This window comes from Caloenas nicobarica, chromosome 29, assembly GCF_036013445.1.
Source record: "Caloenas nicobarica isolate bCalNic1 chromosome 29, bCalNic1.hap1, whole genome shotgun sequence".
Taxonomy (NCBI): Eukaryota; Metazoa; Chordata; class Aves; order Columbiformes; family Columbidae; genus Caloenas; species Caloenas nicobarica.
Window position 1 is genome coordinate 1,880,842 of NC_088273.1, and position 23,351 is coordinate 1,904,192.

The following is a 23,351-nucleotide window of genomic DNA, read 5'->3' on the forward strand; positions in this document are numbered from 1 at the left end:
GTGGGATGGTGGTCAGGATGCTCCGGTCTGGGAACTGAGGTCTAGGCAAGGAGGTGTATGAGGGGAGCAGTCTGTGCACCATCGAGAATGACAAAGAGGAGAGAGACAGGGTCTTTGCAGAGGCCTCACAAACCAGAGATCCTGATTGCTGATTAGAAGGAGGGACAGCTGGAGATCACCCCCAAAAAGCACTGAATAGAGATTCCTGCCCAGGGAGAGGCGGGAACTTGTGGTGCAAGAAGAAGGCTCCTTCTGACCCACAGATCTGCAGCTACAGGGCATGGGCAGTGCTGTGGCAAGAGCTGGAGGTGCAAGGAGGGCCAGGGCAGGACGGAAGAAGGCAGATGGGCTCCGCAAATGTCAAAGGGAGAAAATCATTGCAAAGCCCAGGGATGAACCAGGGGCCTTTAGATCTTCAGTCTGATGCTCTCCCAGCTGAGCTACTTCAGCTCTGCCCCGAACATCCAGCTGCAGACTGCAGTGGAGAAGTCTGGTGTAAGGAAAAGGGATGCAAGTGCCAGGTGGCCAATGAGAGAAATGATGGGGTTGGGGAGGTGAGGAGCAAGTTGTCCACACAGTGTCAGACCTCAAGGGACAGCTTCTCCAACCAGTCCAGACCTCCTTAGCAGAGACCCTGGAACAATATCAGATAATGCTGCAATCACCTCTTCTCCACACTGAAAAAAAATAAGCTATACCCTTTGACAAAAAAAAATAGTAATTTGTATTAGAAGGTTTTTGAAATCACTCTCCGAAACTACAATAGGCAACCCCTCCAATTAACTGTACAATACTAGAAGACAATTACAATAAGAGACATGGTTTCTTAGAGCTTTCTTCAATGTAATGAACCCCATGGTGCATTTGGTGCTGAGTCCTTGAACCTCAGGTGCTGAGAAAAGATTGCAGAAACCTTTCCAGAAGTCAAAGTCAGAAGAAAAAAGTACTAAGTACCTTGAAGTATTAATGAGTTCCACTGAGGGCAAGTACCAGCAATGCCTCCCCAGGGACTCGTTAGAGCAGAGAATTGGAGGCCATGATGGCAGATAAACAAAGGGTCATGTGCAGGCAGCTGAGGTGCTGAGAAAAGCCTGGTTTTGTTGGATGAAGCAGAGAGGCCAAGGCCTGACCCCCAGCCCCTGGGAAGGCAGATCCTGTCCCTCACCCATTGCTCAGGGCTCTTCCTGGGGCAGGGGGATGTGGGCTGTGTGATGCTGAGTGAAGGACAATGGTGTGACAGTTCCCAGCCTTCCTGGGGATGTGCAAGGAGGCCATGAGGTGCCCCCAGTGCCTGAGGACAACATGATGATTGCCATAGCCAAGGGGACAAAGATTTGGGTTCTCTTGGTTACATCCAGCCTTGCCAGTGCCCTTTGCCATCTCCACCACAGGTTGTCCTACACTGTCCCACAGCTGCTTCTGTTTCCCTGCAGGCTGCAGACACCCATCTCACTTCCTCCCTTTCTTCTCACCCTGCTATATCCAGACATTGACTGATGCGTCTCCACTCTCATGTTCTGTTCCTTGAAACACAAGGAAGTGGATTGATCTCACGCTCCTTCTGGATGATTTCTTGTACCACAGCACTACCCTTTGAGGGTGGCAGTGTTTCTCTCCTCTACTGTAGAAAGGAGGACCCTGAAAACTACTGACCTGTCAGCCTCTTACCTGTGCCTGGGAAGAACATGAAACAGATCCTCCTAGAAGCTCTGCTATGGAACAGAGAATGGTGACTCAAGCACTCCCTGGGCAGCCTGTTCCACTGCTTCACAACCTTTTCCATGAAAAAATGCTTCCTAATACCAATTCTGAACCTTCTCTGGCACAACCTGAGGCCATTTCCTCTCATCCTATCACTTGCTGCTCAGAAGAACACCAACACTCTTCATGCTACAACCTCTTTTCAGATAGTTGTAGAGAGGGAAAGGTCTCCCCTCAGCCTCCTGTTCTCCAGGCTAAACACCCCCAGGTCCCTCAGCTGCTCCTCAGAAGACTTGTGCTCCAGGCTCTCAACAGCCTTGTCCCCTCCTCTGCACTCACTCCAGCACCTCAGGGTCTTTTCTAAAGTGAGGGGCCCAAAACTGAACCAAGGATTCGACTTCTGGCCTCACCAGCACTGAGTACAAGGGGATGATCACTGCCCCGGTTGTGCCTATTACACTATTCCTGATACAAGCCAAGAGTCCATTGGCCTTTTTGGCCACCTGGGCACATGCTGGCTCATGTTCAGTCACTGTCGATCAACACCCCCAGGTCTTTTTCCACCAGGCAGCTTTCCAGCCACACTTCCTCAAGCCTGTATTCTTGCATGGGGTTGTTATGACCCAAGGGCAGGCCCTGGCACTTGGCCTTGTTACACCTCAGACAATTGACCTCAGCCCAATGAACCAGCAGCTCCATATCGGTCTGTAGAGCCTTCCTACCCTCCAGCAGATCAACACTCCCACCCAACCTGGTGTCATCTGCAAACATACTGAGGGTGCGCTCGATGCCCTCATCCAGACCATTGATAAAGAGATTAAACTGGCCCCAATACTGAGCCCTGGGGAACACCACTCATGACCGGCCGCAACTGGATTTGGCTCCGTTCACCACAACTCTGTGGGCCCAGCCCTCCAGCCAGTTCTTTATCCATCGCAGATACACCATCCAGGCCATGAGCTGCAGCTTCTCCAGGAGAATGCTGTGGGATACGGTGTCAAAGGCTTTACTCAAGTCTAAGTACACAACATCCACAGCCTGTGTGGCGGATTCACTCCCCCACGACAGACTTTCCCTCATCTGCTAAGGCGGTCACCTTGACATAGAAGGAGATCAGGTGGGTCAGGCAGGACCTACCTTTCATAAATCATGCTGATTGGGCCCAATTACTTGTCTCGTATGTGTGACCTCGCAGTCCCTTTCCCAGCTATGTTCCTGCTGTTGGCCTATCCCCTGCAGAGGCACAAGTCACCTCACAGTCCCCTCCACAGCCATTGGCTTCCTATTGGCCTATGAGTTCCTGAGACACAGCTGAGCACATGGCATCGTACCCAGCCATCACCCTCCTTGTGGTCCAGTGTGTGAGCAGGTAAAACTAAGCTGCTTTCATCAAATTTATCTAATAGATTTCTTATCAAGGGTTTGAGTGGAGAAGCTTTCCTCAGAGGAGGTGCTCTGTTTACACTGGTACACTTATATCTCTGTTTCTGCCTTTTTTTTTTTCTTCTTCCTCTGTGTATTCTGTCTCAAAAGAGCTCTCCAAGGCAAAGATTCATGGAATCATACAATAACGCAGGTTGGAATTGACCCCTGAACACTATCTCTATCCCAATGATATATATGGCACCCCAAGGAATGGCTGATAGCATTTGTGCTCTCTTGGGTTCATCTCATCACGTGCACACAATGGACATGCACATAAAATATATGTTTACAACTCATCTGTACAACGAAAATATGGAATTTTGACCCAGTATTTCATAGAATCATAGAATGTCCTGAGTTGGAAGGGACCCACAAGTATCATTGTATCAAACTCCTGTCCCTGCACAGGACAACCCCACAGTTCACACCATGTATCTGAGGACGTTGTCCAGTCTCTTCTTCAACAATGCCAGGCTTGGGGCCATGACACCTCCCTGGGGAGCCTGTTCCAGTGTCCAGCACCCTCTACGTGAAGAACCTTTTCCTCATCTCCAACCTAAACTTTCCCTGGCACGTCTATCTTCCATTCCCTTGGGTTCTCTCATTGGTCACTAAAGAGAAGACATCAGTACCTTCCCTTCTCCCCTTGTGAGGAAGCTGTAGCCACCATGAGGTCTCCTTTTAGTCTTTTCCTCAGCTCTGATGCTGAGAAACCCCTTGGCTTGCTTTCTGAAGCAGAAAGGAGAAGCCATGACCTCCAGGCAATGGGAAGGGGGATCCTGTCCCTCACACACGGCTCAGGGCTCTTCCTGGGACCGTGGGATGTGGGTATGCAAGGCTGAGGGAAGGACAACACTGGTACAACAACTTCCAGCTTCTCCATGGGGCTGCAAGGAAGCAACGAGGCCCCAGTGCCAAGAGGACAACACGTCTTCTCGTAGACCTCAGTGGCAGAGACAACTGCCATGGCCAAGGGGACAGAGACCTGGGTTCTGTGGGTGCCTTCCAGCCTTGCCAGCGCCCTTTGCCATCTCCGTCACAGGCTGTCCTACACCGTCCTATCCCTGCCCCTCTTTCTCTGCAGCCTGTAGACACCCATCTCGCTTCCCCACCTGCTCTCAGCCCAGCATTTCTGTCCCTTCACTGATGTGTCTGCACCCTCACTGGCTGTTCTTTGGAACACAAAGCCATGGGCTGATCCAGCTCCCTCTGCGTGACCTCTTGCACCACAGCCCTGCCCTTCCAGTAACATTTCTTCTTCCTGATATCCAGTCCTCACCTTCCAAGGTGCACTTTCTGACTCTTCCCTGCTTCTTCCCACTTCCAAGGAGAGCACGACCATCTAAGAAACTGCCCTTCATGCAGGGAACCCAACCTGTTAGGCTTCTTGTGGTTTTTTACCTGACCAGAGAGAAGTAACTTCACCACGATCTTCTAAATCCCGTGACTGCTGTTGGCCTTTCAGCTTCTCTGACAGACAAGACCATGTTCCTGCTGCTGTCCCATCATGTTCTCAGGTGGGATGGACGTGACAACCCGTCTCCAAGGCCTCTTCTTGGGAAGGGCCTGTGGGTACTTAGGCAGAGGTTCTTTCCCAGCCATGTCCCTGCTGCTGGCCTGTCACCTCCAGAGACAGAACTGATCTCACTGTCCCCTTCACAGCCACACGCTTCTGACTGGATTATGAGTTTCTGAGACACAACTGACCTCATAATACCAGCACCCATCCATCCCCCTCCTTAGCACCCAGGACCTGACCAAGACTGAAGCGTGTTCTACACAGTCCTACACCTGCCCCTCTTTCCCTGCAGGCTGTAGACACCCACCTCGCTTCCTCACCTTGTTCAAATTTGTCAAATATATTTCCTACTAACAATGTAAGTGAAAATCACTCCTCACTGGAACTCCTGTATTTCCGTAAACACCTTCTATATCTCCCCTTCTGCCTTTTTTTTTTCTACTATTCTTCTAGCTATTCTCTCTCCAGAAACCTCTCCAAGGCAAAAAATCTTTCAAATCACAGAATAACTCAGGTTTGAAGACAGCCCTTGTCTCAGTCATCTTATCTCACTCTCCTGCTCAAGGCAGGGTCAACCAGGTGAGGTTGCTCAAGGCCTCCACCCAGGTTTGCATCATCCTCAAAGGTGCTGAAAGTGCACTCTGTTACATCCTAGAAGGGGAGAATAAAGATGTTCAACAGTGTTGGCCCAGTTACTGGTCACTGAGAGATGACACTAGTAACTGGCTGCATGGAGGACTTTGTACCACTCATGATATTTGGGCTTAATGGTTCAGCATCCCACCCAGCATCCACTTCTTGAGCCCCATCGGCACCACTCTGCCCAGAAGGACACCATGGCTGAGGCCTTGCAAGCACCCTGTACACAACATGCCTTTCTTTCCCCTGTCCATTTGGGTTCCGCAATCCCTTCCTTCGCCTTCACATTCCAGGAAATGGGTGTAGGAGGACATGTCCCATCCCTTTCCCAGGGAGGGAGGTAAGGTGACCTAGCCTGTAACTCTCCCAGTTCCTATTCCTGCTCTTCTTGAAGATGGGTTTGAGGTCTGCGTATTCGAAGGACCCCAGAACCATTCTGGTTTCTATGGCACTTTTGAGAGCACAGTCCGGAATCATGGGAAGGGTGACGTAGCAGAAAGGAGCACTTGCAATGAGCCTGTCCAAGGCAGCTGAGATGAATCTCACTGGTCAAATGGGGTTTGTTCCTGTAGTCAAACACAGAAATGTCAGGGTTCTGTCAGGTGTCAACATCTGAGCTGGCCTCATGGACTCCTTATGCACCCAGGGCTGCTCAGAGACAGAGTCTGTCCCTTTTACACAAAGAGGCAGGTGTCACAGAGTCCCTCTCGACCTCCTGTTGCCACTCCCAAAGGATGGGAGACACCTCAGCCCCATGGTGTGTCACCCTGCTCTGCACTCATCAGACTTGTCCCATGGCAGGAAGAATGGACACAAGGAGCTCGCTTGAAGGAAGCACATCCCAGTGCTGCATTCAGGCAGTTAACAATGGGATGTTACTTCCAACACCAAGTGACCTTAAGATCTTGTCTGTCCCACAGGCCTTCGTGGCACCCTAAAGAATAGTTGATGGTGTTTGTGATCACTCAGGTTCATGTCACCACAAGTACATGACGTGCATGCTCACAATTCATCTGTACAAAGCAAACATGGACTGCTGAACTACTCATTCAGTGTCCATCCATGGAGGGAGGAACAACCTCTGTGGGTGAGAGGCCAGTGCAGGAAATGGTGGTTGTGAGGGGCCAGTGCATGATGATTGACCTGAGGCTCCTTCCGAAGGGGTGTCCAGTGCACAGGGGCACAGCCCAGCCCCTGCTCTGCTGGTCCTGCAGGTCTCTGGCAGGAGGCCTGGCTGTGAGAGGACACTGCTGTGTGCCCAGCCCTGCACACACACACTGTGCAGCTGCACAATGCTGTTTCATCTGTGGGCCACATTCTTTTGAAACTTTTAAAAAGACCTAAGCCTCCAGGAACTGCCTTAAAAAGATCACTTTTCTTCATAGAAGCACTGTTACGGAGGCCAGCTCTGTCACAGCAGTGCCCATTGCCTGTCCCTGCCTGCGCTCACAGGACTGACACACAGCAGGACGGTGACCAAGCTGCCAGAGCACTCAGGCCTTGCACCAACACAAGGGATGAGAAGGAGAGTGTGGGAGTGGAACGAGAACAGCTCTGGAAGACCAAGGGCTGCTGCTCTCTGTTAGTGCTGCCAGGCGGAGACTCTGCTCCCCTCCACTAATGCAGACGGAAACTGTCCCTGCAGCTCTAAAAAGGCCCTAAAAGAAGATCTGAGGGGAAAAACAAAAGAAAACAAAACACTATAGGGCCCTTTATTTTGTTTAAAAATGCAGAGAAAGTGGATCCTCATTTCCATAGACACTTGGTCAGAAAAAAAGGCAGACAGTGAATTAGGAAAGGGATGACAACATTATCACAAAACACCACCACCACAACAACAACAAAACAGCTATGGCTGAGCCTGCAATAAGTTACACTATAACTGCTATACAGAGGATGACAGTTTGTTGCTGTTTGTTACTGAAAACATCCAGTTATCAGTTTCCACACTGAATCCTGGAGCTCCTGGTTCCTCATGCTGTAGATGAAGGGGTTCACTGCTGGAGGCACCACTGAGTACAGAACTGCCACCACCAGGTCCAGCCGTGGGGATGAGATGGGAGGGGGTTTCAGGTAAGCCAACATGCCAGTGATGACAAAGAGGGAGACCACAGCCAGGTGAGGGAGGCAGGCGGAAAAGGCTTTGTGCCGTCCCTGCTCAGAGGGGATCCTCAACACAGCCCTGAAGATCTGCACATAGGACACCACAATGAAAACAAAACATCCCTCAAAAAAAACTGCACTAAACATGAGAAGCCCAAGTTCCCTGAGGTAGGCATGTGAGCATGAGAGCTTGAGGATCTGGGGGATTTCACAGAAGAACTGATCCACAGCATTGCCCTTGCACAGTGGCAGTGAAAATGTGTTGGCCGTGTGCAGCAGAGCATTGAGAAACCCAGTGGCCCAGGCAGCTGCTGCCATGTGGACACAAGCTCTGCTGCCCAGGAGGGTCCCGTAGTGCAGGGGTTTGCAGATGGCAACGTAGCGATCATAGGCCATGACTGTGAGGAGACAATATTCTGCTGTACCACAGAAAAAGGAAAAAAAGACCTGTGTAGCACATCCTGTGTAGGAAATAACCCTGGTGTCCCAGAGTGAATTTGCCATGGATTTGGGGAGAGTGGTAGAGATGGAGCCCAGGTCGAGGAGGGAGAGGTTGAGGAGGAAGAAGTACATGGGGGTGTGGAGGTGCTGGTCACAGGCTATGGTGGTGATGATGAGGCCGTTGCCCAGGAGGGCAGCCAGGTAGATGCCCAGGAAGAGCCAGAAGTGCAAGAGCTGCAGCTCCCATGTGTCTGCAAATGGCAGGAAGAGGAACTGGGTGATGGAGCTGCTGTTGGACATTTGTTGTTTCTTGCCGTGGGGGCTTTCTTCTAAAAAGGAAATGACAACTTGAAATCAGGACATACCCCTCTGAGCAGAGCCACTCCAGTTTTCATAGAAATAACCCCAACTGGAATGCATTTCAATTTTCTGGTGTGTGCTGTCTGAGTGTGCTGTGAAGACAGGACCTCTGCCCGTGTGTGGCCAAGCAGCCAGCTTTGCTCTGCTGCAGTGGGGACATGGGAGCTGGTTTGTGACAGCTCTGACATTCACAAGCGATGTCGGATTTTATGCACCATTAATGGAAAACTTCAATATCTGCACTTGTGACACTTAAGAGCATGGGCTTTAGAGCAGAGGCTTAGCATGTCATAATAATGATTTTGTCTGTGTTTTTAATTTTCCACCATCATATCTTGTGAATGGATTTTTGTAGAGGTTTCAGGCATTTTTATTTTGTTTTCTAATGTCACACCTGTTGAGGAGTAGAAATTCTCATTTTTTTGACTGAAAATGTGAAGAGTCTTGAGACAGGACAGGCAAAAGGGCTTGTCTCTCTGTGGCTCAGTGCAGAGTTAAGAGAGCAGCTTTTACCCATTTGCCCTGCGCTTTCACTTGTGCTGCCTAGAAAACAACTTCATAAAGAAGTCTCTCTTTAAAAGAAAACCCAAAACTGGACTCATACTGGAGCAGGGGAGCCCTGTTTGAAAGGGCAGATCTGCAAACTCTTCTCTGTCCCAGCCCAGAGGTGGAGACTTGATGGAGAGAGGAGGACACGACCCCTCACCCAGAGAAGCAAAGGACTCTGGCAGGAGTGTGCGGACCCCAAGGAAAGGCTCAGCACTCCTGGCATCCTACAGCAGAGCTGGGCCTTTCTGGCGGCAGCTGGTGAGCCCAGCAGGACAGGCAGAGCAGAGTCAGGGCTCCTGGAGATGGGATGTGCTAAAGAGACAGTCCGATCATTGCCCAGCAGACAACCCCCAGCAGCCACCTGCAGAGCAGGAGCAAAAGAGCTCCTGACCAGCCCCTGCTCTGCTGCCTGGAGCTGTCCCTGCCTGCAGCTGTGTCTCTGTCCCCAGGTCTCCTCCCTGCCCTGATGAGGCTGGAAAAGTCATCCTGATGCTGTCTGTAAGCCAGGGTGTATTTAGTTCTGATACTCACAGCTTTATTCCCCTCTCGGAGTAAGATTTCTGGAATTTCAGTTCCTCCTCCTGAACTGAGAAAATAATTTCTGCGTCCTATTGCCCACGCAGACAACTCAGAGTACGTGATTGATGGTACAAGATCCTTCTTTTTCAGGTAGCCCCTGCCTTGCTGTGCTTTTTTAAAAGTAGCCTGGCAGATGTCCTTTAGTGGTCTGGAGCTGTGAGGAGCCCTGACCCACGAAGCGCTCTCTCAAGAACAGAAGGACCCTGCACTGACCTGTCAGAGATTGTTCCTTCCACGCAGAACTTCTCCCCACACAATCACAGGGATCTCCATGGGCAGGCTTAGTGCTGACCCTGACCAGCAGTGGAGTCCTTGAGCTGATACACAGCCCACGGGGTGCAGGGACCCTGCTCTGAACCACAGCTCTGGGCACCCCTATTTGAAATTTCTGCACAAGAGCCCGCTCTTTCAGATACCACAAGCCGCGTTTTGCCAGATTTAGAGGATGCCTCCAGGAGCTACAGCTGTATTGCCTTCATCCAGCAACTTACCATGTCAAGGGCTGCAAAGATTTCTCCTCCAGTGAGCTCTCAGTCATCCTCCCCATCCTGACCACCTTTAATCTCTCTCTGCCTTGCTCGTCTCCCTGAGATCCCCAGGCAGAGCCCTCAGCCCTGCTGCGCTTTGCAGAGGAGCTGCTCCTGGGCAGAGCTGTCTCTCTGCAGCGCTGCCGCTTGCCATGAGCTCCCTCTGTCCCAGGAGCCCAGCCCAGCTCAGCAGCACAGGAGCAGCCCCAGGCACTTTAATGACCCCTCTGGTGGCTTTGGTGCTGAGTCCATGAGCCTCACAGCCTGAGAGGAACTGAAGAAACTTCTCAAGAAGTCAAAGTCAGATTCAAACTCCAAAGTTTCTTGTGATGTTAATGGGTCCCACTGAGGGACACTCCTGAGGAACCATCCCCAGGGCCAGTTAACACAGAAAACTGGAGGCAGAGATGACAAGTCACTAAAAGCAAAGTACAGGTGGCTCTGAAGCTGAGTACACCTGGATGTGTTTCATTAACCAAAGGGCCAAGCCCTGACCCCCATGCCCTGGGAAATCAGATCCTGTCCCTCCCACGTTGCCCAGGGCTCTTCCTGGGACACTGTGATGTGGGGCTGTGCAAGGCCAAGGGCAGGACTATGGTCCGACACCTCCCAGGTTCCTGGCTGGGGACAAGGAGGCCATGAGGCCCCTGTGCTGTAAGGACAAGGTGTCTCCTCACAGGCATCAGAGGTGGAGACAACGGCCATAGCTAAGGGGAGAAGGAGCTCATGTCTGATGGCGGCTTTCAGCCTTTTAACATCCCTTGATCATCTCCACAACAGCCTGTCCTATGCTGTGGCATCACCTGCACCTCTTTCCCTGCAGGCTGGAGACATCCCCCCTGCTGCCCCACCTTGCTCTTGTCTGAGCATCTTCCTTCCTTTGCTGATCTCTCTCCATCCTCCCCAGCTGTTCCTTGAAGCACAAAGCCTTGGGCTGATGCAGACTGCCTCTGGGTGACCTGCTCCACCACAGCACTGCCCTTCCACTCACATTCCTTTCTCTGCATGTCCAGCCTGGACCTCCCTGGCTGCACTTTGTGCCTTGATTTCTTTCTCATGCTGCTTCTCACTATGAAGAAAACCTCCATCATCTCTGAAACCACCCTTCAAGCACTCTCAGGCTTCTCTCCTATTACTGCAGCCTCCCCAGCACTGCTCACTTCTCCTTGTTCAGTTTCAGAACTTTCTGATGGGCGAATTCCAGATTTTCTTAAGGTCTGGACTCTCCCTTGACTGAAGGTCCATTTGCTCAGCTGTTAATGTTTGCATGCGGATGGCTTATCCTGATGAGGGTGTTTCTCCTAAGACAAGAGCATGAGGAGTTACAGGACACAGAGAGTGGAATTTTGCCTTCATGTGGGAGAGCATTTGGAATGCATGGAGTCAATGTCAGCTGAACGTTGAGGTGTCAGCATGAGAGGGCAGAACAACATGGGCAATGCTGTAGTGACTGGACATCAGCTACAGGCTCCCTGATCGGGAAGAGGAATTAGATGAGGCCTCTTTCAGATAAATGAAAGAAGCATCATGTTTACAGGCCTCATGTTTCCTTGTTGCAGACCTAAGATATCCCAATATCTGCAAGGTACCAGGCGTCCAGGAGGGTTTTGGAGCTCATTGACAACATCTTCCTGACACGGGTGACTGAGGGGTCAGTGAGGTGAGGTGCCCTGTGGGACTTCACAACTACAAACCAGAAAGATTTGGTCAGGGATATAACAGTCAGGGATGAGAAAGTGGAGCTGAGGCCCCTGGAAGATGATAACTGGAGGATGGTGGGTGAGGTGGTGACATCGAAGTAGGTGTGAAGGGTGAAGGACCTCAGGAAATCTGATCGGCCTTACAGAACAGCCTGCTCCAAGCACAAGAATGATGTCTCCAAGTACTCATGAAAAGAAGCATTTATCTCGTGAGGCTGCTTGTCTGAACTGATGGAGCTCCAGGGCTAAAAGGCAGCACACAGGAGGTGGAAGCAGGGGAAGCTGCAAAGGGGGAATTTAGAAACCTTGTCTATAGATGTAGGGAGTGATGCCAAAGCTGCCCTGGATTTCATACCTGCAGGGGAGGCTGAGGGCAGCAAGATGAGCTGACACAGCTTCCTTACAGGAAAAGAAGACACAGGGCGATCATGAGCCTGCTGCTGACCTTCCTAAGAGTAGAATCAGACAGGACTGAGGTACTTCATGGCTTCTTTGTCTCCATCTTCACCAGCAAGGTCTCCCAGGACTTTGTTCCTGAAGGCAGGAGTCTGGAGAACACCCAGGAGTGGATGGGGCTCAAGTCAGGGGTTACCTGAGTAAACTCAAACACGATTACAGAAAAGGAGATGGGTCATTTGACCAGCTCCCTGAACACAGGTATAGCTGTGCTGTGGCATCTGAGATTCCCAGGAACACCCACCTTTTGGTCCAGAGTATGTGACTCCTCTTGAGGTGGCCTGGACTATCTCCTCACTCACGTGGTGATTTAGGCACCCACTTTTCTGACATATTCAGTCTTTATCAGGAGATGCTCCACATCCATATGAACTGGAGTCTGCTGATACCACCTGTTCTAGAAAGGGAGGGAAGGGCGAGCATGGAAGGAAATAGAAGAAATGTGGCTTTATTGCTATTTATTATGGAAATGCTCTCTGTTTGGCTATTCCTGAAATCTCCCTAATCATCCACACCAGACTCGAAGCCTTCAGGAAAATGCTGCACAGAGCCTTGGCTTGTAAGAGCATTTTGGATGTTAATGAGCCCTCTGCTGCCATGATCCTGAACTGCAGATGCTGAAAGAATGAACAAACCTCTAATGAAGTGAAAGGCAGAAACAAACTGAAGTTTGTGAGGGTGTTTGGGACCCTACGAAGGGCCATCACTGACCCAGCGCTGAAGGAAACAAGCAGTCGAGGTCCCTGTCCCTGGAGGGTGGTGAAGCAAAAGCCTTGAGACACTGGCTACAGGTGGTAAAGGTGATGTGCAGGTCGCTCTGATGCCATGTGAGCCCTTCATGGCTGTTCATCATCAGAATGGTGTGGGGGACTACGGTGGGTCCGTGGATTCCCTGACGGAGGGCATGGGAACAGAGATCAGCCTTGAAGATATTAAGGCCTACCCATGAGAAAGATGGGAGTAAAGGAGTATCCGGACATATTAATGTGTACCCATGAGAGAGGAGGGATGTACCCGTGAGAGAGAAGGGAGTAGAAGAGTAACATTTATGATAGCAAAATTAGCCAATGAGATGTTACTGCTGTAACTTGTAACCAACAGTGAAGAGACACATGAATTGGTAAAACTGTATAAAAATGCACTTGTGGCAATAAATGGCATCTACTACTTTCATCCTGGAAGAACTTGGTCTATGTCGTTTGTCTGTCTCAACCAGGACAGAATGGCTGAGCCCTGACCCCAGGACCAGACAAAGGAGATCATTTCTCTGATATTTCTCAGGCTCTGCCTGTGGTCATTGTGAAGGTATTTGTGTTTTGGGTGTGGGTTTGGTGCCAGGTGCTGTTCCTTTAACCACAAGGCTCTGGTTTTCTGAGGATTTGGCAATGCCTGTGAGGTCCTCAAAACCCATTCAGCTTCTTTCATAGACCTGGCAATGGTTCTCAATCACCTAAGCTGTCCCAGTCCCAAACTTGCTTGAATCCTCAATTTGGATCCATGCCCCAGCACTGAAATGCACATGTTTCTTCTTCTGATGCCCTAAAATTTAAAAAAAAAAGTCAGCCTATTCCACAGTAGCATGACCAGCCCTTGCTCTTCAGGTCTTCTTCTTGCCTTTAACACACTCACTGCTACGCATAGACCACTCTCATCCTGCACTCCCATGTGTCTCACAAACCTTTCGCTCTTGTCATCCAGCAACAGGCCAACACTCCAGGAGGTTGGTGCTTCCTCCAGGCTCATGGATGATTCCTGAGGACCATCCAAGTGTGGGGAGTGTAAGAGAGGAGCAGAGCGAGGTCAGCTCATGGGCCATGACTGAGCACAGCCAGCCCCAGCAGCAGCCATTCCCATCTCCCAGGCACAGCCATGCCCACAGCATGCAAATGTCACTGCCTTATATGATTAGTCCAAGAGAAGCCTGCCTTCTTTCCATAACCCCCTAAAAACCTTCCTCCTGTTCCCCCTCCACCCACAGACATCAACCGAGTTCCACTTGCAGGCTCAGACATGGTTGTAAGGATCTACTAACATCGTCAGCCATCACCCTTTTCTACCTCACATCCCCTGACCCTCTCCCACACCACACATGGGCGGTCACTGCTGCTCAGGGCCTCTCGCTCTTCAGAAGATGACTTGAACTTGTTGGTTCCTCCTGGTGCTTGTTATAATCTTTCTTGCTCCCTGCAGACCTCATGGTGAGTTTCCTTGTTCATGTCAGGGTCTTCATAACCAGCTCTTATGGAATGCTTGTCTTTATGTGATCATCTGTGCAGGTGTTATCCCAGAAAAGTACCAAATATATCAAATCTGATGCTGAGTGAAATGCAATAAAACCTTGTTGAGCCACCTCCATAGCTGTGCCTTTCCAGCAAGGAGTTTCTCCTGAGAAAGTGATCCAGCCTCTGCCACTCTCTGGAGAGGAACATGAGCAGTGTCCGTGCACCTGGGGATGCAAAGGGTGACTTTTGCAAGACCACCCTTCATCTGAACCACAGAGATATGTACGTATGGATGGGGTATCAAGCCTCTTAGTGCAGCAGAGATTGCAGTTCCGATCTCCCTTCATCTGCCCTGTGTGACAGCGTTTAAAATCAACTACCCCAGTCAAAAAGTTGCTTTTGATTCTCTTCACAGTCTGAAGCACCACATGGGTCAGGAGATGAGCCGAGATACTCAGCGAGGACTCACGCTTCTGTGTTCTTAAACTTTAGGTGTTCCCAGGAATCTCAAGAGACAAGGTGTGTTGATTCCTGGGTTCAAGGAGCTGGTCGAGTTCCTCGTCTCCATTTCTGTAATGGTGCCTTTTATGCCTGGCTGATGTGCAGAATCTGTACATGGACGTTGACAGCTGTTGAACAACCTGCTCTGAAAGGATTAACAAGGTGGCCTGTTCTTTCTGGAAGGGTATTAGCACAGAAAAAAAGGAGAACCTGGGTTGGGGCAAATGAAAAGGGATGCAAAAGTTGTGGTCAGGACTGTTTATGGTTACTTGTAAAGCAGCCCTGTGCCTCATGTGAATGATTTCTGTGATCAGAGAGAAACTGAGAGTGCTCTCTTAATAGAAAACCTGAAGGGAAAGGAAGGACAGCGTCATCCAGACTGGATAGGTCCTCAGAAGGTGTCTTGTCCAACCTCCTGCTCAAAGCAGGATCAGACCAGATTACTCCGAGATTTATCCAAACACAGTTCGGTCGCTTTCTGGGACAGAGTGAGTGCACATGCCTGGGAAACAGCTTCCAGTGCTTGACTATGCTCATGATCAAAAAGTTTCTCCTTTTATCTCGTTTCCTTCTAAGCCCAACCATCCAGATTGCTTTTTACCCATCGACTTGCACACCGATGCAGCCCATAATACACTACCTTGGACACAAGAATGTTGCAGGGGATGATGCTGAATGCCCTGCTGACTTCCAGGTAACAGACCATCAATGTTTTCCCCACATCCAGCAACCCTGTCCTTTCCTCACAGAAAGCAAAGAGGAGGAACAGGCACAATATACCCTGGGTAAACCCCTTCACCTTCTCTTTCAGACACTCAGAAATGGAGTCAGGGTGCACATGCTCCGGGGTACAGCCTTGAGTTCCCCTGCTCACCCATTGGCCACTTTTGAAAAGCGCACACACTGTGTGAGAGCTGCCAGTGGTCAAGGAGTCCCCCCATGTCCATGAGCTTTCAGAGATGGTGGAGAGTGGCCTCCCTGTGACACCGTCCTGCTGTCTCAGCTCCTGGGATGCTGCCCCTCCTGTCCCATAGACTGGTCAGGATTGTGTTAGTTCCAGTGACCCCTGACTTGATCCCCACCCACTGCTGGTTGTTTTCCTCCAGATTCCTGCCTCGAGTCACAGAGGCTTGGGAGACAGCAATTCCTCAGAAGAAAGACTCTTCCTTTGAGAATGCTGGTAGGAAATGTATTTTGCTGAGTAACTGGCAACACTTATATATTTTACTATATATTTACCAACACATAAATATATATTTTTCCTTATGATCACATAGAAAGACAAATAACACAGGTCTGTTGAGATCACTGCCAACATGGCCATCTTAAAAAAGAACAGTTCAATTAACCTTTTTCTCCTTCTTTCCTGCATCAGGCAAGAGTGGCCAAGAGCTTTGAGCTTGACTCACTCTGTGCCAAGGGTAAAAAGGGGCATTGACAGTCCAGGGCAGTGGAGCTTTTGGTGCCTTTCACTCTGTGCAAGATACAAGGATTATCTCTCTTAATGCTGTAGGCTTTGGTAGGATAGAAATCTAGAGAACATTTTTTAAAAATGGAGGGAAAAAGAAACCAAATGAAAGACGTAGAGTGAAGGAAACGTCTTCTTGCAACTTTAAGCATCAAACATTGTTGGTGTTATAATTATTTTTCTTTGTTTTGAATACTTTAAATGTCAGTGTTTTCCCATGACATCAAAATGAGACTTTTCGGGATGTGCATTAATAGCTAGAGGAGAATTTCTGATCTTGCACAAGATTTCCCTTCTCAGCACTCTCTGTCTTAGGCTGTGCATTTGATCTCCCTCATCTTTTATGTATTTTTTCCTGCCCTAACTAAACTGACCATGTCTGAAGATCCATTTCCAGCAGCTGATCTACACACAAGCACTTGCGATTGCTCTCTGGATTTCCCTTCCTCTTACTCTTTGATCACTCAGACATCTCTCAACAATCCAGTTGCTGCTTTCAGCTTCAAGGACGTAAAAGCTTCCTTGTCTTTCGGTAGTCTGTCTAATTCTGTCTTTAGCCAACTCTTTTATTGTGTTTATTTTGTAATTCATTTCTGCCTAAAATATTTTCTCATGGTTATGCCTTGTGAATGGTGAATCTCATTGGTGGCAGTTTGTCCTTGGCACACAGTTGAGGAGTGGGTTTTCTTTTAATTACGAATCTTATCAGTTTTATTTTGTTTGTTCAAAAGGAAAGAAAAGTCCCTCTTTGCCTGTGTGCAGCCAGGTCTCCAAGGAGAGCAGGTGGGAGCTGCTGCAAAGGAGCTGGAACATCCAGCTGCAGACTGCAGTGGAGAAGACTGGGGTAAGGAAAAGGGATGCAAGTGCCAGGTGGCCAATGAGAGAAATGATGGGGTTGGGGAGGTGAGGAGCAAGGCTGTCCACACAGTGTCAGGCCTCAAGTGTCAGACCTTCTCCAACCAGTCCAGACCTCCACAGGAGAGACCCTGGATCGATATAATACTGATAGAATATTTTCTTTAAACGGAAAAATTAATGAAATACACCCTTTAAAATAGAAAGACGCTTTTATTAGAAGCTTTTTGAAATCTTTCTACATAGTTACACCAAGAAAACTCTCTAATTCACTGTACAAGAGTAGAAGACAATTACAAGAAGAGACATGGTTTCTTAGAGCTTTCTTCAGTGTAATGAGCCCCATGGTGCATTTGGTGCTGAGTCCTTGAACCTCAGGTGCTGAGAGGAGATTGCACAAACCTTGCCAGAAGTCAAAGTCAGAAGAAAAATGTACTAAGTACCTTGAAGTATTAATGAGTTCCACTGAGGGCAAGTACCAGCAAAGCCTCCCCAGGGACTCGTTAGAGCAGAGAATTGGAGGCCATGATGGCAGATAAACAAAGGGTCATGTGCAGGCAGCTGAGGTGCTGAGAAAAGCCTGGTTTTGTTGGATGAAGCAGAGGGGCCAAGGCCTGACCCCCAGCCCCTGGGAAGGCAGATCCTGTCCCTCACCCATTGCTCAGGGCTCTTCCTGGGGCAGGGGGATGTGGGCTGTGTGATGCTGAGTGAAGGACAATGGTGTGACAGTTCCCAGCCTTCCTGGGGTGTGCAAGGAGGCCATGAGGTGCCCCAGTGCCTGAGGACAACATGATGATTGCCATAGCCAAGGGGACAAAGACTTGGGTTCTCTTGGTGACATCCAGCCTTGCCAGTGCCCTTTGCCATCTCCACCACAGGTTGTCCTACACTGTCCCACAGCTGCTTCTGTTTCCCTGCAGGCTGCAGACACCCATCTCGCTTCCTCCCCTTGCTCTCACCCAGGTACTTCCATACATTCCCTGATGTGTCTCCACTCTCATGCTCTGTTCCTCTAAACACAAGGAGGTGGACTGATCTCATGCTCTTTCTGGATGATTTCTCGTACCACGGCGCTGCTCTTGAATGACATTTCTTCCTCCTCATGTCCAGTCTCCACCTTCCAACCTGCACTGTGTAGCAGTGGCTGTCTCTTCTGCTGTGGACAGGAGGCCCTTGAAAACTACTGACCTGACAGCCTTTGGCATGTGCTTGGGAAGCACATGGAACAGATCCTCGTAGAAGCTGTGCTAAGCACAAGGAGGACAGGGAGCTACAGCCAGCACGGCTTCACCAAGGTCAAGTCCTGCCTGACTAACCTAGTGGCCTTCTCTGATGGAGTAACTACATCAGTGGACAAAGGAAGGGCTATGGATGTCACCTCTCTGGACTTCTGTAAAGATTTCACATGGTCTCTCACAACATCCTTCTCTGTGAATTGGAGAGATATGGATTTGATGGCTGGACTGAGGACCTTTCTCAATGGTTGCACCCAGAGAGTGGTGGTCAATAGCACAATGTCTGGATGGCCACTGGTGACAAGTGGTGTCCCTCAGAGGTCCATACTGGGATCAGTACTGTTTAATATCTTCATCAATGACATAATGGGATCAAGTGCACCCTCAGCGAGTTTGCGGATGACACCAAACTGAGTGCTGTCGCTTATATGCCTGAGGGACAGAAGGCCATCTAGAGGGACCTGGATAAACTCAAGAGTTGGACCCATGTGAGTCTCCTGACATGCAACAAGGCCAAATGCAAGGTCCTGCACCTGGGTTGAGGCAATCCCCACTATCAGTACTGGCTGGGGATGGAGGGATTGAGAGTAGCCCCGATGAGAAGGACTTGGGGATACTGGTGGGTGAAAGACTGGACAGGAGCCCGCAATGCACGCTTGCAGCCCAGAAGGTCAAACATATCTTGGGCTGCATCTAAAGGCGCATGACCAGTAGATCAAGGGAGGGGATTCTGTCCCACCGTGGTGAGACCCCACCTGGAGTCCTGCATGCAGTTCTGGATCCTCAGTACAGGAAAGACATGGATCTGTTGGAGAGGGTCCAGAGCAAGGTCACCAAGATGATCAGAGGGATGGAAGAGCTCTGCTGCGAGGATAGGCTGAGAGAGTTGGTGTAGTTAAGCCTTCAGAAGAGAAGGCTCCGGGGAGACCTTATCAACGCCTTTCTTTACTGAAGAGAGGCCAATAATAATGATGTGGACAGACTTTTTAGCAGGGCATGTTGTGATAGGACAAGGGGTGGTGGTTTTGAATTAGAAGAGGAGTAATTCAGGTCAGACATGAGGAGGATATTTTTTACAATGAGGGTGATGAAACATGAGTACTTGTTGCTCAGAGAGGTGGTGGGTGCCCCATCCCTGAAGACATTCAAGGCCAGGCTGGATGGGACTCTGAGCAACGTGAGCTGGGTGAAGATGTCCCTGCTCCTGGCAGGGGCGTTGGACTAGATGACTTTTGAAGCTCCCTTCCAACTCTCTCTATGAATCTATGATTCATAACTCCAAGGAAAGCTCTAGGAAATAACACTTCAAGCACACAATCATAGAATCATTTGAGTTGGAAGAGACCATTAAGGTCATCAAGTCCAACCATAATCTAACTAGCACTAAACCATTTCCCAGAGAACCTTATCTATGCATTTTTTAGACACCTCCAGGAATGGTGACTCAACCACTTCTGTGGGCAGCCTGTTCCACTGCTTCACAACCTTTTCCATGAAGAAATGTTTCCTAATATCAATTATGAACCTTCTCTGGCAGAAGCTGAGGCCCGAAACTGAACTGAGGATTCAAGTTGTGGCCTCACCAGCACGGAGTACAAGGGGATGATCGTTGCCCTGGTTCTGCCCACTACGCTATTCTTGAAGCACGCCAGGAGGCCATTGGCCTTTTTGGCCACCTGGGCACACGCTGGCTCATGTTCAGGTGCTGTCGATCAACGCCCCTGTGGGTGAAGAACCTTTCCCTCATGTCCAACCTAAACTTCCCCTGGCACATCTTTCTTCCATTCCTTCCATTTTGTCATTGGTCACCAGAGGGAAGAGATCAGTACCTTCCCTTCCTTCTCCCCTCATGAGGAAGCTGTCACCACCATGAGGTCTCCTTTTAGTCTTTTCTTCAGCTCTGATGGTGACAAACACCTTGCTTTGCTTTCTAAAGCAGAAAGGAGAAGCCATGACCTCCAGGCAATGGGAAGGGGGATCCTGCCCCTCACACACGGCTCAGGGCTCTTCCTGGGACCGTGGGATGTGGGTGTGCAAGGCCGAGGGAAGGACAACACTGGTACAACAACTTCCAGCTTCCCCATGGGGCTGCAAGGAGGGAACGAGGCCTCAGTGCCAAGAGGACAACATGTCTTCTCCTAGGCCTCAGTGGCACAGACAACTGCCATGGCCAAGGGGACAGAGACCTGGGTTCTGTGGGTGCCTTCCAGCCTTGCCAGCGCCCTTTGCCATCTCCATCACAGGCTGTTCTACACCGTCCTATCCCTGCTCCTCTTTACCTGCAGGCTGTAGACACCCATCTCGCTTCCCCACCTGCTCTCACCCCAGCATTTCTGTCCCTTCACTGATGTGTCTGCACCCTCACTGGCTGTTCTTTGGAACACAAAGCCATGGGCTGATCCAGCTCCCTCTGCGTGACCTCTTGCACCACAGCCCTGCCCTTCCAGTCACATTTCTTCCTCCTGATATCCACTCCTCACCTCCCAAGTTGCACTTTCTGACTCTTCCCTGCTTCTTCCCACTTCCAAGGAGAGCACGACCATCTAAGAAACTGCCCTTCATGCAGGGAACCCAACCTGTTAGGCTTCTTGTGGTTTTTTACATGACCAGAGAGAAGTAACTTCACCACGATCTTCTAAATCCCGTGACTGCTGTTGGCCTTTCAGCTTCTCTGACAGGCACAACCATGTTCCTGCTGCTGTCCCGTCGTGTTCTCAGGTGGGATGGATGTGACAACCTGTCTCCAAGGCCTCTTCCTGGGTAGGGCCTGTGGGTACCTTGGCAGAGATTCTTTCCCAGCCATGTCCCTGCTGCTGGCCTGTCACCTCCAGAGACAGAACTGATCTCACATTCCCCTTCACAGCCACACGCTTCTGAGTGGATTATGAGATTCTGAGACACAACTGACCTCATAATACCAGCACCCATCCATCTCCCTCCTTAGCCGCCAGGACCTGACCAAGACTGAAGCATGTTCTACGCAGTCCTACACCTGCCCCTCTTTCCCTGCAGGCTGTAGACACCCATCTGGCTTCCTCACTTTGTTCAAATTCCTCAAATATATTTCCTACTAACAATGTGCATGAAAAGCACTCTTCTCTGGAACTGCTGTATTTCTGTTAACACCTTCTGTATCTCCTCTTTTGACTTTCTTTTTTTTCTACTATTCTTCTTCTACCTGTTCTCTCTCCAGAAACCTCTCCAAGGCAAAAATTCTTTCAAATCAGAGAATAACTCAGGTTTGAAGAGAGCCCTTCTCTCACTCATCTTGTCTCACCCTCCTGCTCAGGGCAGGGTCAACCAAGTGAGGTTGCTCAAGGCCTCCACCCAGGTTTGTACCATCCTCAAACGCAATGAAAGTGCACTCTGTTACATCTTAGAGGGGGAGAATAAAGATGTTCAACAGTGTTGGCCCAAGTGCTGGTCACTGAGAGATGACACTCACAACTGGTTGCATGGAGGACTTTCTACCACTCATGATATTTGGGCTTAATGGTTCAGCATCCCACCCAGCATCCACTTCTTGAGCCCCATCAGCACCACTCTGCCCAGAAGGACACCATGGCTGAGGCCTTGCAAGCACCCTGTACACAACATGCCTTTCTTTCCCCTGTCCATTTGGGTTCCGCAATCCCTTCCTTTGCCTTCACATTCCAGGAAATGGGTGTAGGAGGACATGTCCCATTCCCTTCCCAGGGAGGGAGGTAGGGTGTCCAGCCTGTAACTGTCCCAGTTCCTATTCCTGCTCTTCTTGAAGATGGGTTTGAGGTCTGCGTTTTCTAAGGACCCCAGAACCATTCTGGTTTCTATGGCAATTTTGAGAGCACAATCCACAATCATGGGAAGGGTGACGTAGCAGACAAGAACACGTGCAATGAGTCTGTCCAAGGCAGCTGAGATGAATCTCACTGGTCAAATGGGGTTTGTTCCTGTAGTCAAACACAGAAATGTCAGGGTTCTGTCAGGTGTCAACATCTGAGCTGGCCTCATGGACTCCTTATGCACCCAGGGATGCTCAGAGACAGAGTCTGTCCCTTTTACACACAGAGGCAGGAGTCACGGTGTCCCTCTGGCCTCCTGTTGCCACTCCCAAAGGGCAGAAGACACCTGAGCCCTGTGGTGTGTCACCCTGCTCTGCACTCATCTGACTTGTGCCGTGGCAGGAAGAATGGACACAAGGAGCTCGCTTGAAGGAAGCACATCCCAGTGCTGCATTGAGGCAGTTAACAATGGGATGTTGCTTCCAACACCAAGTGACCTCAAGATCTTGTCTGTCCCACAGGCCTTCATGGAACACTAAGGAATAGTTGATGGTGTTTGTGATCATTCGGGTTCATGTCACCTCAAGTACATGACGTGCATGCTCACATCTCATCTGTACAAAGCAAACACGAACTGCTGAACTACTCATTCAGTGTCCATCCATGGAGGGAAGAACAACCTCTGTGTGTGAGAGGCCAGTGCTGAAAAAGGTGGTTGTGAGGGGCCAGTGCATGATGATTGACCTGAGGCTCCTTCCCAAGGGGTGTCCAGTGCACAGGGGCACAGCCCAGCCCCTGCTCTGCTGGTCCTGCAGGTCTCTGGCAGGAGGCCTGGCTGTGAGAGGACACTGCTGTGTGCCCAGCCCTGCACACACACACTGTTCAGCTGCACAGTGGTGTTTCATCTGTGGGCCACTTTTGTAGGCATATGCTTCAGAGAAACTTTGCAAGAAGATATAAACCATCATGCACTGCCCTGAGGAGATGACCGTTCTTTCTGGAAAGGCTGTTCTGAGGCCAGCTCTGTCACAGCAGTGCCCATTGCCTGTCCCTGCTTGCGCTCACAGGACTCACACACAGCAGGACGGTGACCAAGCTGCCAGAGCACTCAGGCCTTGCACCAACTCAAGGGATGAGAAGGAGAGCGTGGGAGTGGAACGAGAACAGCTCTGGAAGACCAAGTTCTGCTGCTCCCTGGCAGTGCTGCCAGGCTGGGACTCTGTTCCCCTCCACCAATACAGACAGAAACTGTCCCTGCAGCTCCAAAAAGGCCTTAAAAGAAGATCTCAGGGGAAAAATAAAACAAAACG

At 50.0% G+C, this 23,351-nt stretch overlaps 1 protein-coding gene across 1 annotated transcript; it reads right to left on the reverse strand.

Annotated features, from left to right (window-relative positions):
* Nucleotides 1–7,201: 7,201 nt before the first annotated feature.
* On the reverse strand, nt 7,202–8,128 carry LOC135999683 (olfactory receptor 14A16-like). Its single transcript, XM_065653243.1, has one exon. The coding sequence runs from the start codon at nt 8,126–8,128 to the stop codon at nt 7,202–7,204; it is 927 nt and encodes a 308-aa protein (XP_065509315.1).
* Nucleotides 8,129–23,351: the final 15,223 nt, after the last annotated feature.

What these genes read in the sequence shown, in the direction of transcription:
- LOC135999683 (XM_065653243.1), bottom strand. Translation starts at nt 8,128, where the DNA reads ATGTCCAACAGCAGCTCCATCACCCAGTTCCTCTTCCTGCCATTTGCA.